Raw genomic sequence first — 15,269 nt, forward strand, 5'->3', positions numbered from 1 at the left:
ACCAAATATTTTTCACTACAAAATACATGTGAAACTAAAAAATACATGAAAACATGTAAGAACAGACAAGCAAACAGAAGTCCAGTGTGATAAAGACGCTCTGTGGACCAAAGGTCCATTCTCTGGAAGTAACTTCCTACTGCAAAGTGACTCCAAGACCCACAGTTGTCACAGGTCCTTCAGTGTTGCTTGTCCACCAGCAAACTGAATGTTAGATCCTAGAACACCATATCTAATGGTTCTTAATTACTGGTATAATCTCTCCTAGTGCATGATGACTTCCCAATCACCCCTTCATGACTTCAAAGAAAAAAAAAAAAATAAGCATGTTGAAAATCCTGTTAGATTTTGTTGTTTGTTTCCGTAGGGTTGTTTGGGCAGTGGCAGTGTTCTAAGAGATCGGGACCTACAAGTAGTTGGATAAATGAATATTTTGAGGACCCTGGAAATACTGTAAGCTCTTCTCAGTCTTGCCTCAGATTCACAGACACCGACATCTGGTCTAAAGAACTTCAGAGATTTCACACTTGTCATTCACAATGGTTAGTGTCCCCAAAACAACAGGTCTCCCTAAACTCTGCACACCTAGTTCAAGATCCTCCCACACTGCCGACATGGAAGGAAGCATTGTGCAGGAACAAAGAAGAAACCATAGCCACTCTCTTCCACACCGTGGTACCTGCCGAGAGCTGGAGGCCTCGGTTTACAGCCAGATGGGGGGTGTCACTTGTAGGCAGTTCTATATATATCTCCATCCTCCCCGTGTCTGTGTGGAGGCCATCAGTGAGGGAGAACCGGAACTCATCCACTGCCACACCTGGACCACCAGGCACATACCCAACCAGCCCAGCCAGGATATCTTGGTAGGTGAAGGAGGAGCCCTGGGCCAAAACCCTCCCATTCTCCAGAGGTTCAGAAGCTGTTTGCCTCCGGAGCAGATGACCTGAGGAAGGGAGCAAAAAAAAAAAAAAAAAAAAGGAAAGAAAGAAACAATGGTAGAGCAAATATGGCACTAAAACATCATCTGGTTTTGTCAACTTTGAGCTTGGGTAGAATGCCAAGCCCCTCGGGGGTGTTGATTGCACATGCATAAGTGACCAACAACTCAGAATTTTATACAAAAGCACAGGGTGATGCTCTGTGCTCTGACCTCATCTCCAAATAAAGAAGATAAAGTCCCACTTTTCCTGATTAAAAATCTCTTAAGGAGACACAGATGGATACAGAAATACAGTGGCTTAGGAATCAAATCTCTCCACGAATTCAAACTCACTTCACTATCTAAGCCTTATTTACCCCTTCTGTAGGGTGAAAGTAGCACTTTCCACTTGCTGCCTTCCTCCTGAGGCATCTGGGATGAGAGAGAGGAATTTATTTTAAACTCCTTTTATGTTCAGAAAGACACTAAGCATCCTTGGACTGAGGCATATTATCCTATTTTCAAGGGTCATGTGTATGCAATGAGACACAGTGTTTCATTAAAGAAAGTGAAAGTGGATGGAGGCAAGCTAAAATGTAATGACCAATAGCTTCTCTGGTGAACTCTCCATCAACAGGAATAGTTTCATCTGTAAAAGGTCAATAGCCGTTAGGCCACCAAGCCACCACTTAGGAGATGAAAATTGCAGAGCTTTAGCTAATACTAGGTAGGTAGCACTTAGAAAGGAAGTAGGTAGAAGATTACCATGGTGGTGTTTTAAACCTCTAGTCTGTGGAAACGGTATCAGACTTTATTTTTTGGGGCTCCAAAATCACTGCAGATGGTGATTGTAGCCATGAAATTAAAAGACGCTTACTCCTTGGAAGGAAAGTTATGACCAACCTAGATAGCATATTAAAAAGCAGAGACATTGCATTGCCAACAAAGGTCCATCTGGTCAAGGCTATGGTTTTTCCAGTGGTCATGTATGGATGTGAGAGTTGGACTGTGAAGAAAGCTGAGCGCCAAAAAATTGATGCTTTTGAACTGTGGTGTTGGAGAAGACTCTTGAGAGTCCCTTGAACTGCAAGGAGATCCAGCCAGTCCATCCTAAAGGAGAGCAGTCCTGGATGTTCATTGGAAGGACTGATGCTGAAGCTGGAACTCCAGTACCTTGGCCACCTCATGCGAAGAGTTGACTCATTGGAAAAGATCCTGATGCTGGGAGGGATTGGAGGCAGGAGGAGAAGGGGATGACAGAGGATGAGATGGTTGGATGGCATCACCGACTCGATGGACATGGGTTTGAGTAAACTCTGGGAGTTGGTGATGGACAGGGAGGCCTGGCGTGCTGCGATTCATGGGGTCACAAAGAGTCGGACACGACTGAGCGACTGAACTGAACTGAACTGAACTTAATCAGGAAAAGTGCTGTCTTTGCAAAACAAATGAGCTCATAAAGATTATCTACCACACCTCTAACCTGAAATGAACAACTTTTGCAATTAATTACAAGGTGGCTATTCTTTGTATGAATAGCCCAAGACGATCAAGCAATGATGCCCCCTCTAAGAAGAGGATGTGCAGATTCTGAAAACCTGTTCTGCCTGAGGCTACGTAAGAAAGCAAGAAAACAGCTGAAATTGAATTTCAGAGACACCAATTACCCAGGAGTCAGGCTTTTAGAACAACCAGTCTATGGTGAACCCAAAGAATATAAACTAGCTGTAAATTTGATCATACCTTGATGCAAAGAATGGACTATACACCAGGAAGGTAGAGGAATGATCAGCTGAAATCTACGTGTTTATTCTAATAACCCATCGAGCACCTCAATTAAGAAGCTTCCCATAGCAGTCGTGTCCTACCGTGGCTAGGCTTTTTTGTCAGTACAAAAATCAGCTCATTATCTGGAGTGTCCAGGTCTTGCAGGCTCAAAGAAGAATTGCTTATCACCACTCCTGAGCTCAGCTGCACGCCAAGGGGCCTCAAGGTCATTCTGGGAGGCTCATCATTCTTCCTCTGATTAAAGCATAAAATATTAGGTCTCACACAGATACTGGTTTAAGAAGAAAAAAAGAGCGCACACTATTCAAAGACAGTAACACCATCACATCAACTTTCACCATGAAATAGCATTTAATGTGTCATGATCTCTTATTATTATTGTTGTTTTTATTGTATTTTTATTGAAATATAGTTGATTAACAATATTGTGTTAGCTTCAGGTGTATACCAAAGCACTTCAGTTATATATTTTTTCAGATTATTTTCCATTATAAGTCATTACAAGATGTTGAACACAGTTTTCTGTGTGATACAGTAAATCCTTAGTGTTTATTTTATGTATATAGTTTGCATCTAATATGTCACTGTCTTTAATTCTCACTCAAAATGGTTACATTGAAAGCTGAGCAGATCACATAAACCAGATATCCCCTTGATGGACATGCTACAGACATTCTCCATAGGTACAATGATGGCATTTTCCAGATGCCAGAAATATGGACATGTGGTTAGACAAGTACAAGTGTACTGGGGAGATAAAAGGGCACATTTTTGGAAATCATACCTGTCTTAGAACCTATGATAGAGGACAGATATTTGAAAGTACAGGTGTTTAAACTGTCTGCCTGATCAGCCCCACCAGAAGTCAGCTCCTCTCCACCCTTGTCCCCCAAGGGTGCTGAGAGTGCCAGGTTTTGTTTTCTCAAGGCAGTGGGTATTCCATTCTGAGTTTTATCTTTTATTTCTGTCTCTCCTCGGATAACAGAGCAAGCCTATGTAGTTGCTCGAAAGAGAATATATACAGCATCAGGGAACACATTTCTTTAATGTTATAGTGTGATGAATAAATGCACTAAAATGTTAGAAAAAGCAAGTATGCACATAGAACTACATACAATAATTGCAGGGAAAAATAAGCATATGTTACTTTTCACCTCATATGAGGCTAGCAAGTTTTCTCTGTCTGTGAGAGCAAAGTGTCTTCACACAGACCAGATAGATTTTACCCTAAAATGGAAATTCAGATTTCCAAGTCATACCATCTCCAAATGTCAGCCTTAATTCTACACGTTTCCTAAAGGTCAGGGTTATGTTTTTTAAATTGACCACTAAAATTGAAGGTCCAACCCAACTTCCTTTGTTTTTGAGTTCTTTTGAAACTATCTAATGGTGGGATATTGTGGTCAAAGGCCCAACTTTTCCAACTTCCAGAATCCTTACCTCAATGGTGATGTTGATGCTGTGGACTTCCGATCGACTGTTTCCATCACTTACATAAAAACTGAAAATATCATGGGTTGGCTCAATGCTTTCATGAACACTCTGAAAGTAGTAAATGTAGTTTTCCAGGACATCTTGAATAGGGAACGATGCCTCTAGGTCACTGGTAGTTCCAGGGCCAAACCGATCACCTGTACCAACAGCAAGAGGGAACTTTTATCTTGATCCATAAATTCCTGCTTTCTGAGCTGAACCAGAAAGCATGACAGCACTATCAACAAAAGATGAAAACAAGTTTGAGAATAAAGGTGGGAGAATGGAATTTGAAGGCTTGGGTGGGACCCCAGTTTCCCCACTATTTCTGACCAATAAATGGGAATCAAATGAGTCGCATGTATGAAAGTACTCAGAATGCTATTATTTAATAGAGCATAGAATCAATGCTTGTTTTGTTAGAAATATTTGATAAAATAAGTCATGGGGCAAATATTGATATAGGAGTAAAAGTTTTACACTTTAGTCAATTTCAAAACCATTTTGCGAGAGGAACCTTCTTTCTCTACACAAGAAAAGATGACTATACAGTCATCTTTAAATCCAAGAATTATCTCCTTAAGCATGTTTCCATTTGACCATTCAGTTCCTTAAGAAACCTCTAGTAACCTCATGGGCTAGTGCTCAGTCCCTGGGATGGTACACTAGGGCCACTGTGATGTTCAGGGACCATCCAGAGCTCAGGTATAGTTCAGGCACTGAGATGCTCAAGTATCATTCAGAGTTTCATAGAATATGCTGGTTATCTCTTCTATTCATTCTAACACCAAAGGCCAAGGGGAAGAATAAGCACTGTCTAAATGTTGGATGACTTGTCTCTTATTTGGTCTAAATCTTTCTAAATGATTGATTTTAAATGGTTACATTTTCTTCTAAAGAGAGGGGGAAAAAAGAAACCCCTGTATCTTCAAACACTCCCTAGATATACATCAACAAAGAAAAATGTAGATAGAAGATCTGAAAGCAATAACACTTTCTCTTTCCCTGTTCCATGGTTTTTGCAAAGATGAAGGTCATATATTAAAAGGCCACTGACTTTCTAGTTGAAGACAGACACAGTCATTTTTTGTTGACCTCCCAATTGAAAGAGTAGGAATGAAAACGTTTTATTTATAATTTTTGACAAGAATTCAAGACAATCTTTTTTTCAATGACATGAATTTTCTTAAATTTTACCCCTCAGATTTGATTCCTCTCAATACTAGAAGCATAGAGGAGTCTAAGTGATTAGTGACCTGATAACCCCTAGGGCATACAGTTCAGAGTTTCCAAAAGGAATTGCTATAATTCCTTAAAACTTTAATTTTCTCTTTCCATTTATCACTATAAATATGAGAAACATGGCATCTTTATTTGGGTCAAAAATACACTAAGTGAAGCCTAAAAATGTATTCAAATAGAATGACATTTTCTATCATTAGAAAACAAGCTATTCAAAAAGTGAATCTGTCACTGAAGCTTTAAGCATCAATCCTTTTGATTCTTAAAACTGCACCTTCTATGTTTTCATGTAAATCATTTTATTAATGAGCTTCCTTACCTTCTTAAATAGAATATACTATGTGCAAATTAAATAGTTCTTGATGTGTGGAGGCTATATATCATGAACATCTATTAATGCACCGTGCTGGAACACAGCGATGTCCAACAGGTAATTAAGGTGGGCCCTAGTTGTGCACCATCCTCCATACTAGCTCAGTTGTTAAAAGAATCCACCTGCTCTGGAGAAGGAAATGGCAACCCACTCCAGTAACCTTGCCTGGAAACTCCCATGGACCGAGGAGCTTGGTATGCTACAGTCCATGGAGTCGCAAAGAGTTGGACACGACTGAGCGACTTCACTTTCCTTTTTCCTTTTCATGGAGATAAAGAGGAAATAAGGCAGATAATGGTTCTTCTCTTCATGATGCTTACATCACTGGGGATGGGCCAGACATGGTGAAGTACCGACAAGTCTGTTGAGTACCAGGTAAGCTTCTGTAGGGGTCTGTAGCAGGGGCTTCCCTGGTGGCTTAGTGATCAAGAAGCTGCCTGCCAATGTAGAAGATGTGGGTTCGATCCCTGGGTCTCAAAGATACCCTGAAGAAGGAAATGGCAACCCACTCCACTATTCTTGGCTGGAGAATTCCATGGACAGAGGAGCCTGGTGAGCTACCGTCCATGGGGTTGCAAAAGAGGTGGACACAACTGAGCAACATAACAACAACAAATAGCAGGAGACCTACTCTAAACTGGAAGGTCAGGAAAAACCTTCTGAGAACAGGAAACAGTTGGGGTCTGATTGATGACTTAAAATTAGACTGATGAATATTCTGGGCAGAAGGAATGGTAAGTACAAAGGTCATTGGGCACAAGACAACACCTGTATTCAAAAAGCTGATGAAAAGTCAGTGTTCTGAGTATGGAATGCAGGTGACACAGATCATATTGATTTGCAGCCAGAAAGAGAGAGCACACTACGGTACCTGCTGTATCAGCTTAGTCAACCCCAGTGGCTCATGAGGCCACATGAGCCTGTGCTCACCCACCCATTCGTGTGTCAGGTCCAAGCCAGGGAGAGTGTCTATAGTCAGTACAGCAAAGCTCTCACAAGGCAGGACCTGAGGCTCCAGAGCAATGGTACCTTTCACACCCAGCTACAAACCAGGCCGGCCAGCACCCAATAAATGTGAAGGCTTTAAAAAGAGAGGGAGGCCCTGGCACAATTAAAGAGAGTGGCAGCCAAGTTTCTGAAGCAGGAATTGCCACAGACAAGCCATGATGGGTGGTGAGTGCGCTTACAACATGATTCTCTGGCACCACTGCTTGAATCATTTCCATTGAAACAGCGAACTTTAAGAAAAACATTTGAGCATCTTTATGGATCAACCAAAAACTGAAACTCAGCAACAGGGCCGAACTTTAATCCAAGACTCTATGACTCTCTGTTCTGTTTAACCAGCAGACCTCATTAGTTTCCACTATGGAATAAAGAATTTTTTGCCTAAAAAAAAAGAATCCACCTGCAATGCAGGAGACCCCGGTTCGAATCCTGGGTCGGGAAGATCCCCTGGAGAAGGGATAGGCTACCCACTCCAATATTCTTGAGCTTCCCTTGTGGCTCAGCTGGTAAAGAATCTGCCCGCAATGTGAGAGACTTGAGTTTTATCCCTGGGTTGGGAAGATCCCCTGGAGAAGGGAAAGGCTACCCACTCCAGTATTCTGGCCTGGAGAATTCCATGGCTTGTATAGTCCATGCGGTTGCAAAGAATAAGACATGACTGAGTGACTTTCACTAGTTGTGCTGGTACTGAAGGAATGTAGGTTCCACACTGTTAGATTTTATACTGAAAAATATGACTATTCTGTTCTTGTGCTAGTGTGAACTTAAAGATTCTTCTTCTTCTAATGTTTTTAAAAAGATGTTCTTTTGGTCAGCTGGACTCTGAATCTAGGTAGCTAGTTTCATATGTTTAAAATAAGACTTCGTTATGAAAGCCCATGAAGCAAAGGGTGGGACCTTACATGATGTGTGTTAGGACAATGATTTGCCCCCCTGAACGTCTTCTCCTTACTTCCAGGTTCGTACTAATGTAGAGCACTGGGTCTCCAAGTGTGGTCCCTGGAACCACCTGTGAGCCAGTGAGAAATGCTAATGCATGGATCTCACCAACCTCCTCCAACAGGGACTCTGGGGTTGCTGCCCAGGAAACTGTGTTTGCTCCAGCCCTCCAGGTGAGTCTTATGAGCATTAAAGTTTGAGAACCACTTTAAGAGAGGCCAAGGGCTGCCAGAAATTTGACTTCTGGACCAGTGAAATAGTTGCTCTGCATGCACTCCAGGTTAACATAAAACCGTGTTAGAAAGCCTTATCAGAAACCACCCGGAGAGAAGAGCAGGCTGGGGGCAACCATCCTTTTCTGATTCCCTACTTTTGCTTGTGCTTTCTTCTGCGAGAAACAGCATTTTCCCTCTGCCCACAGCACTAACCCTTCCTCAGACTCTCCCGCCGTCCCAGGCAAAAGTAATTGCTTTGTCCTACATCCTTTCTCAGGGCTTTGCTCCCTTCCCGGCCCTGGTGTTTCATGATTGTAACATCAGTCTCCATATCTCTCCTGAGTGAGGCCGGGGCTGTGTCTTATTCCTCTTTTATAATCTACTGCCTCTCAAATACTGGAGAGGGTGGCCTTTCCCGTCTCCAGGGGATCTTCCCAACCCAGGGATCGAACCCAGGTCTCCTGCATTGCAGGCAGATTCTTTACCAGCTGAGACACAAGAGAAGCCCAGATCTAACTCAGCAATAAACAAATCGAAGCCACACACTGCAAAGCAAGGTGGGGAAAAGACTCAAGGTTCTCTCTAGGAAAACATGACCCCTGCTACATGAGTTTCTGGTAACTAGGCTCAAATCCCAGGCATCAAGCCGGCCACAGACGCCTTCAGTCAATAGCCTCCCTGTGGGAACTGCGAGCTGCACGCCAATTAGAGCCGAGCGCTAGCACTCAGAAGCCTCCCAGCACAGGTGCCGTTTCGGTCACCTGCCAGGAGCTGTCTCAACTGCCAGTCACTATGGACACAGGGGCCTGTGGGCAGTCCCCGCCTCTCCCCTCCCCTCCTCTGTGATAACTGCCAAGAGCAATGGGTCCAGGGCAGATGGTGGGGGAGAGGGTCACGGACAGACAAGCACGCGTTTCAGTTGACGTCATATACTGAGAAAGAGCTGAGACGTCAGCTCTGGTTCAGCTAAACAGTAGCTGCCTCCAATAAAACAACAGACAATCTTATTTCCTTGACATTCAATTTCGAGTGCAATCCCCAAGCCCCTCTGTCCTAAAGGCTGGCACTTTTCCCTTGTTCTAGTTTTCCCCACGGCACTGATTGACCTCCTGACATCTTCCACAATTTTCTCATTTCTTAGGTTTCTTATCTGTCTCCTCCCGCCAGAATCTAAGGCACCACAAAGGTAGTGGTTTCTGTCTGGTTTGCTGATCTATGTGCATGTATGCTCAATTCAGTTGTGTCCGACTCTTTGCAACTGTATGGACTGCAGCCCACCAGGCGCCTCTGTCCACGGAATTTTCCAGGCAAGAATACTGAAGTGGGTTGCCATGCCTTCCTCCAGGGGACCTTCCCAACCCAGGGATAGAACCCGTGTCTCCTGTGTCTTCTGCATTGCAGCCAGATTCTTTACCACTGAGCCACCGGGGAAGCCCCTTACTGATCTATCCCCAGTGCTTAAAAAAGTGCTTCACATACAGGAAATGCTCAGTCAACATTTGTTGAGTCAACAAGACCTTCCTTCCATTTCTTGGAAATGGTTCCATCCCTCTTTGGTTCTCCCTGTCCAGGTTAATTGCAGGCAGTGACCTCCCTCCACCCTGCCTCTTCTCTCCAGGTCTGGAACAATTCTACAGCCAGGCTACCGCTGGTACCTGTCCCCATGTTCTCGATGCAGCCGTACTGGGGCAGAGCGCTTAGCTTAATGATGGCATCCTCCCGGAAACTGTCCTCAGCAGCAGCAGCGAAGAAATGGTGAAAAGAGAGTGGGGTCCTCCCTCCCTCGTCAACCTAAGAAAGAAAAGATTGGAGAGTCCTTGGGTAGTTGTGCGGACTGCAGTAAAAAAGAACTGAATCGAAAATTGCTGCCTGGGGTGACCTTCCACTTCTTTGAGGAGGCAGATCCTCTACAGACAAGATGAGGAATGTGCCAGCTGCTGGGGCCTGGCCATCCTTCAGCGCCTCTCAGAGCCACGCTCAGATGCAGTGACATCCGTGTTTGCCTTCAAAGCTGTGCTTCTTCCATGATGGATCTGGTTATAAAGCAGCTCTGGCCCATTCTAATCACCCACCTCGGAACAGCTGCCTGGCAGGAGGACTGCCTTCCTTTGTATCAACGTTCAAAAGTCCACAGCTTCAGAATGATCCATCCAGTCCTCCCTAGGATACTGTAAACACATCCTGTCCTATAGGAGTTCCCACCAGAAATAAAGTCCCCTTTATCCCGTGAGAGTGTATGCTTAAAGGTGCAGGGGAAGACAGGGCTCACTGTACCTGAAAGCTAGTGCTTATCATTACCGTCAAGGAGAAAAATAAATCGGTTTAAGTAAAAGCAGTAGCTCCAGCTACCTTTTTCCTCTTGGGCCCTGTTTTGAATGCTAACTTTACAACATGAGCCTAGTGTTTTTTGTAGCCTGCTGGATATGCAGCTTGACTTCTGAATGACTATTGGCTAAATATAGGAAGATTTACAAATTATAAAGCGGAAGGTCACCCTGACTCTGAGAATGGGGAAGGTGCAAACGGCTTCCCCAGTGTGGACATGAAAAAGATGAGTGGAATATCAGAACCATTCAGAAACAACTCAGTTCTACAAATTTTCAGTTGCTCAACAAAATCAGAAATCCTGAGTTTGGGGCATTATGGTATGTACATAGAGTGGAACAAGAAAGTGAATTAACTTTTATGGAATCCTTACGATGGGCCAGTTCTGCACTGGGGCTTTTTAATGCTATTTTATTCATCATCAGAGTAATCCTTTATGTAATAGGAATAGTAGTAACAGTTTAAAAATGAGGCAACTGAGGCTAAGAAAGATTATATAATTGATTCAAGATCAGGCAGGTAGTAACAGAACTGACACTTGAACTCAGGTACACGTAACTTCATAATCGGGGTACATTACATGGCGCCCCACCCTCCACACGCCAAGGAACTGTCAATATTGTTTACAGAGATAAGTATCAACGCAGTTTAAGATGTGACCCAGGACACTATCCATATTCCTATGTTTTAGTTGCTGCAAACATTAGACTATGAACACCTCAAAAATATATCTGTACACCCCTACTACTATACACATCTAACATAGTATACAAAATACTGTACACAAATAGCTCTGTGTCTGGCACAGAAATATTTGTTGATTAATTAAATAATGTGGATATAATGATTTGATCTTATTCATTTAATTATTTTCATACTTTTTGATTAAAACTCATGATTGAAAGCCATACACAGCTTGATTCTATGGCCTAGATATTTGAGGGGAAGGACCTGACAGCCAGTTTAGGTAGAAATCCTTCATTCACACTGGCGCAGACTCCAGCTGTCTACAGCACCCACAGTTCATTGATCTGAACTGCTTACCGTGATAAGGTCAGCAAAAGCAATGATTGGGGGTGGGTTCTTGATGGGCGTGATGGTGATGGTAAACTTCTGATTGTCCAGACGGTTGTGGTCCATATCAGAGACAGAGAAGTGGAAGCTGTCAGTAACTGGATGACCACCAGTCTCAAATGTGGCCGAATACCTATAGAAGTCAAGAAAAGGAAGGATTGAATGATCTACACTGTCAGGTCAAGTAAGATGACTGAATCTCTGTTTAAAAATGGGGCCAGAGGCAACATAATCTTTCAAGGGAACTACAGGTTAGTTGCTTACGTATTTTAATACAATTTAAAAAATTCTTTGTAGTACCAGGTGGTTATAATACCTAATTTTCTTTTTGTTGATGTCTTCCATTGTGAAATTGGAAATCTCTGAGAGTTCTTCCACCTCAGGTCCTGAGGTTTTTAAGAGCGCACCATACATGGGCAGAGAAGTTATCTGAATCCAGATCTCTGGGTCGGAGGAAGAATCATCCTAATCAAGCAAACATGATACAAGACATGAATGCACATTTGCAGGAAGACATATTTTCAATAAAGGTTACAGGTGCTCCTTTTTCTGCTAAATGAAAAATCTCCTTAAGCAATACCATGTTAAACTGCATGAAAATCCCACTATTTATTCCTCTGAAAATATCTCTTTGACAGTCTTCTTTGAAAAGTAGCTCAAGATAATAGCGGGAAATGCACTCTAAGTATGGGGCATAAAAGAAAGAGAGAAAGAGAGAAAGCCCAATGGTTTCTGTAAGAGCCACACAAGGTTTTGTTTTTATTACAAGCATCTAGTGAAGTACAAAACGTGGTCAGAAATGTAAGTCATTCTTCTAGAAACACAGTTGTAGGCTTCTTCTAGAGTTTCCTAGTACAGTTTGTCTTTTAGAAAAGGGTAAAATTTTTGGAAATAGGTAAAACTCCACTATAACATAGATAACAATGATCTAAAAATTCAGTGAAACGAAGAATGGAAGGTAAGGACTCACTTTAAAGAATAGTCAGCACAATAAAAAATTTTACTTTAACACAAAAATGTAAGAAGTCTTATGAATTTCATTTTGACCAAGCCTATGCATGCTCAACCTGTGAGATGCCCAATCTTAATGAAGACTGTTCATTTCCCTTTCCTCTGCACTGTTTATTTACCGAAAAATAAAACTGGCTTCCTGTTTCTACGTGGACAATAATTGAATGTCTTAACAAACAATTTCTTCTTTCTTCAAGGATATTTTTGGAAATATCTAGAAGGGAGGCAACATCTTCTTGGAAAGATCCCCTGAGTCATTCATCTTTTAGACCAGTTGGCTGTGAACATGAGGGCATGCTACATTTCACCACAGCAACAATGAAGATAAATATTGCATGACCAAGTGTACTTTCACATGCAAACTTGCATGGCTATGTTGTACAGTTAGCTGAGGTGGGAGATCAGAAATGTGAGCGCGGCTGCCTGGTGATCTGGGGAGCAGGTTTTGGTCAGCTCTCATTTCTATCCTTGGGGACCTTTTTAAGCTGGCAGCTCAGAACCTCAAGGCAAGATCATAGAATTTTCCATATTTCCTCACATTGCTTGACAGTAACAAGAAAGGAAACTCAAATTTATTGAAGCTATAAAACTTCAGAAAACAGCCCCTAAATTTATACTTTTAAAGTTTCTCTATTTTTCTTCATGGGTTATCAAATACAACATGCAGGCTTCCAAAAGACTACTTGCTATAATATTACTGTGAGTAGCCTCTAAAAGACAGCCAAGTGTTCTAAGGCACTGTCTTCTGAGATGGTGACAAACTACAAGGACAGAGCTCCTGTCTCTTGATGAGAATGAATAGCTTCTAACTTCCACATTGGCAAATTTGGCAAAGAAATGCTTATCTCATGTCAGGCCCAACTTATTATAATTTTTCGAATCTCAAGTGACTGCTGGGTTTGAAACAGTGTGAAATCAGCTGGATTTTTTTCTGAATGCTGTCATCGTTTAAAGAAAATTACTACTTTGAGATATTCAAGATACTGTGGCTGAAAAATTCTTAAGAACATAGACCTTGATTTTATGTAATTTTTCTACTTGAAGACCTTCATACCCATTTTGTGTTAATTCACTTTTCCATTTTCATTTTATTATCTATACATCTATTGACACGCCATTCAACACAAGGATGAGAACTCTGATGATTAACATTTTATGCTCCTCTTTTATCCTGTCCCTGGTTCTACCATCACACCATGGATCTTGCTTTTTTACTTCCTTGAATCTCTTGGAATAGTTTGATATATTATTGTAAAGTTGTTGTTGTTGTTGAGTTGCTCAGTCCTGTTGGATTCTTTGCAATCCCATGGACTGCAGCATGCCAGGCTTCCCTGTCCTTCACTATCTCCTGAAGTTTGGTCAAACTCATGTCCATTAAGTTGGCAATGCCTCCAACCATGTCATCCTCTGTCTCCCTCTTCTCCGCCTGCCCTCAGTCTTTCCCAGTATCAGTAACTCTTTTCCAATGAGTTGGCTCTTCACATCAGGTAGCCAAAGTATTGGAGATTCAGCATCCATCCTTCGAATGAATACTCAGGATTGATTTCCTTTAGGATTGACAGGTTTGATTTTGCTGTCCAAGGGACTCTCAAGAGTCTTCTCCAGCACCACAGTTTGAAAGCATCAATTCATTGGTACTCAAGGGTGAGAGTTATAGTCCAATTCTCACATTTGTACGTGAATAATAAGAAAGCCATAGCTTTGATTATACAGACTTTTGTTGGCAAACTAGTGTAAAGTTGTTGTAGAAATTTTTAAAATGTATGAAAAGGGAGTTAGACCCTCATCTTGTGGGATTTCTTTTTCTTTTCACTCAGTAGAAGACTGCTAAGATCCATGATTTTATTTTTCATGATCCACGATTTATATTCTTTTCACTTAGTAGAAGATGGCTAAGATCCATTATTTTATTTATTTTCTTGGGCTCCAAAATCACTGGAGATGGTAACTGCAGTCATGAAATTGAACGGCGCTTACTCCTTGGAAGAAAATCTATGACAAACCTAGACAGCATAGTAAAAAGCAGAGACATTACTTTGCCAACAAAGGTCCGTCTAGTCAAGGCTATGGTTTTTCCAGATGTCATGTGTGGATGTGCGAGTTGGTCTATAAAGAAATCTGAATGCTGAAGAATTGATGCTTTTGAACTGTGGTGCTGGAGAAGACTCTTGCAAGTCACTTGCACTGCAAGGAGATCCAACCAGTCAATCCTAAAGGAAATCAGTCCTGAATGTTCATTGAAAGGACTGATGCTAAAGCTGAAACTCCAATACTTTGGCTACCTGATGGTAAGAACTGACTCCTTAGAAAAGAGCCTGATGCTAGGAAAGATTGATGGCAGGAGAGAAGGGGACCACAGAGGATGAGATGGTTGGATGGCATCACTGACTTGATGGACATGAGCTTGGGCAAGCTCTGGGAGTTGGTGATGGACAGGGAAGCCTGGCGTGCTGCAGTCCTTGGGGTCACGAAGAGTCAGACATGACTGAGCAACTGAACTGATTGAAAGATCCATGAATGTTGTTTTGTGAAGCTATTGTTCATCTCTTCTGAATGTTCTCTAGTATTCCACAAAGTAGGTATGCTCCGAATGATCTGTTATTTCATTTGTTGATGCTGAGAGACACTGGGCTTGTTTCAGTATTTTTGCTACTACAAAATAGTGTTACTATTATTACAAACAGTGCTTCCCTGATATTGTAATATTACAAATATTACAATAGCTCAGCTGGTAAAGAATCCACCTGCAATGCAGGAGACTCTGGTTCAATTCCTGGGTTGGGAGGCTTCCCTGAAGAAGGGATTGGCTACCTACTCCAGTATTCTTGGGCTTCCCTTGTGGCTCAGCTGGTAAAGAATCTGCCTGCACTGTGGGGAGACCTGGGTTTGATCCCTGGGTTGG

The 15,269-nt window shown here is 42.2% G+C and overlaps 1 protein-coding gene across 1 annotated transcript in view; it reads right to left on the reverse strand.

The window, feature by feature from the left end:
• FRAS1 (Fraser extracellular matrix complex subunit 1) overlaps positions 1-15,269 on the reverse strand; it is a 518,223-nt gene that overhangs the window by 94,125 nt on the left and 408,829 nt on the right. The window contains exons 39-44 of the mRNA XM_061145732.1: positions 11,673-11,821; positions 11,327-11,489; positions 9,613-9,748; positions 4,148-4,338; positions 2,788-2,941; positions 680-943 (exon numbers count right to left, since the gene is read on the reverse strand). Coding sequence (XP_061001715.1) covers positions 680-943; positions 2,788-2,941; positions 4,148-4,338; positions 9,613-9,748; positions 11,327-11,489; positions 11,673-11,821 — 1,057 coding nt within the window. The remainder of the gene's footprint in view (positions 1-679; positions 944-2,787; positions 2,942-4,147; positions 4,339-9,612; positions 9,749-11,326; positions 11,490-11,672; positions 11,822-15,269) is intronic.

The sequence above is a fragment of the Dama dama genome, chromosome 6 (genome assembly GCF_033118175.1).
Source record: "Dama dama isolate Ldn47 chromosome 6, ASM3311817v1, whole genome shotgun sequence".
NCBI lineage: Eukaryota > Metazoa > Chordata > Mammalia > Artiodactyla > Cervidae > Dama > Dama dama.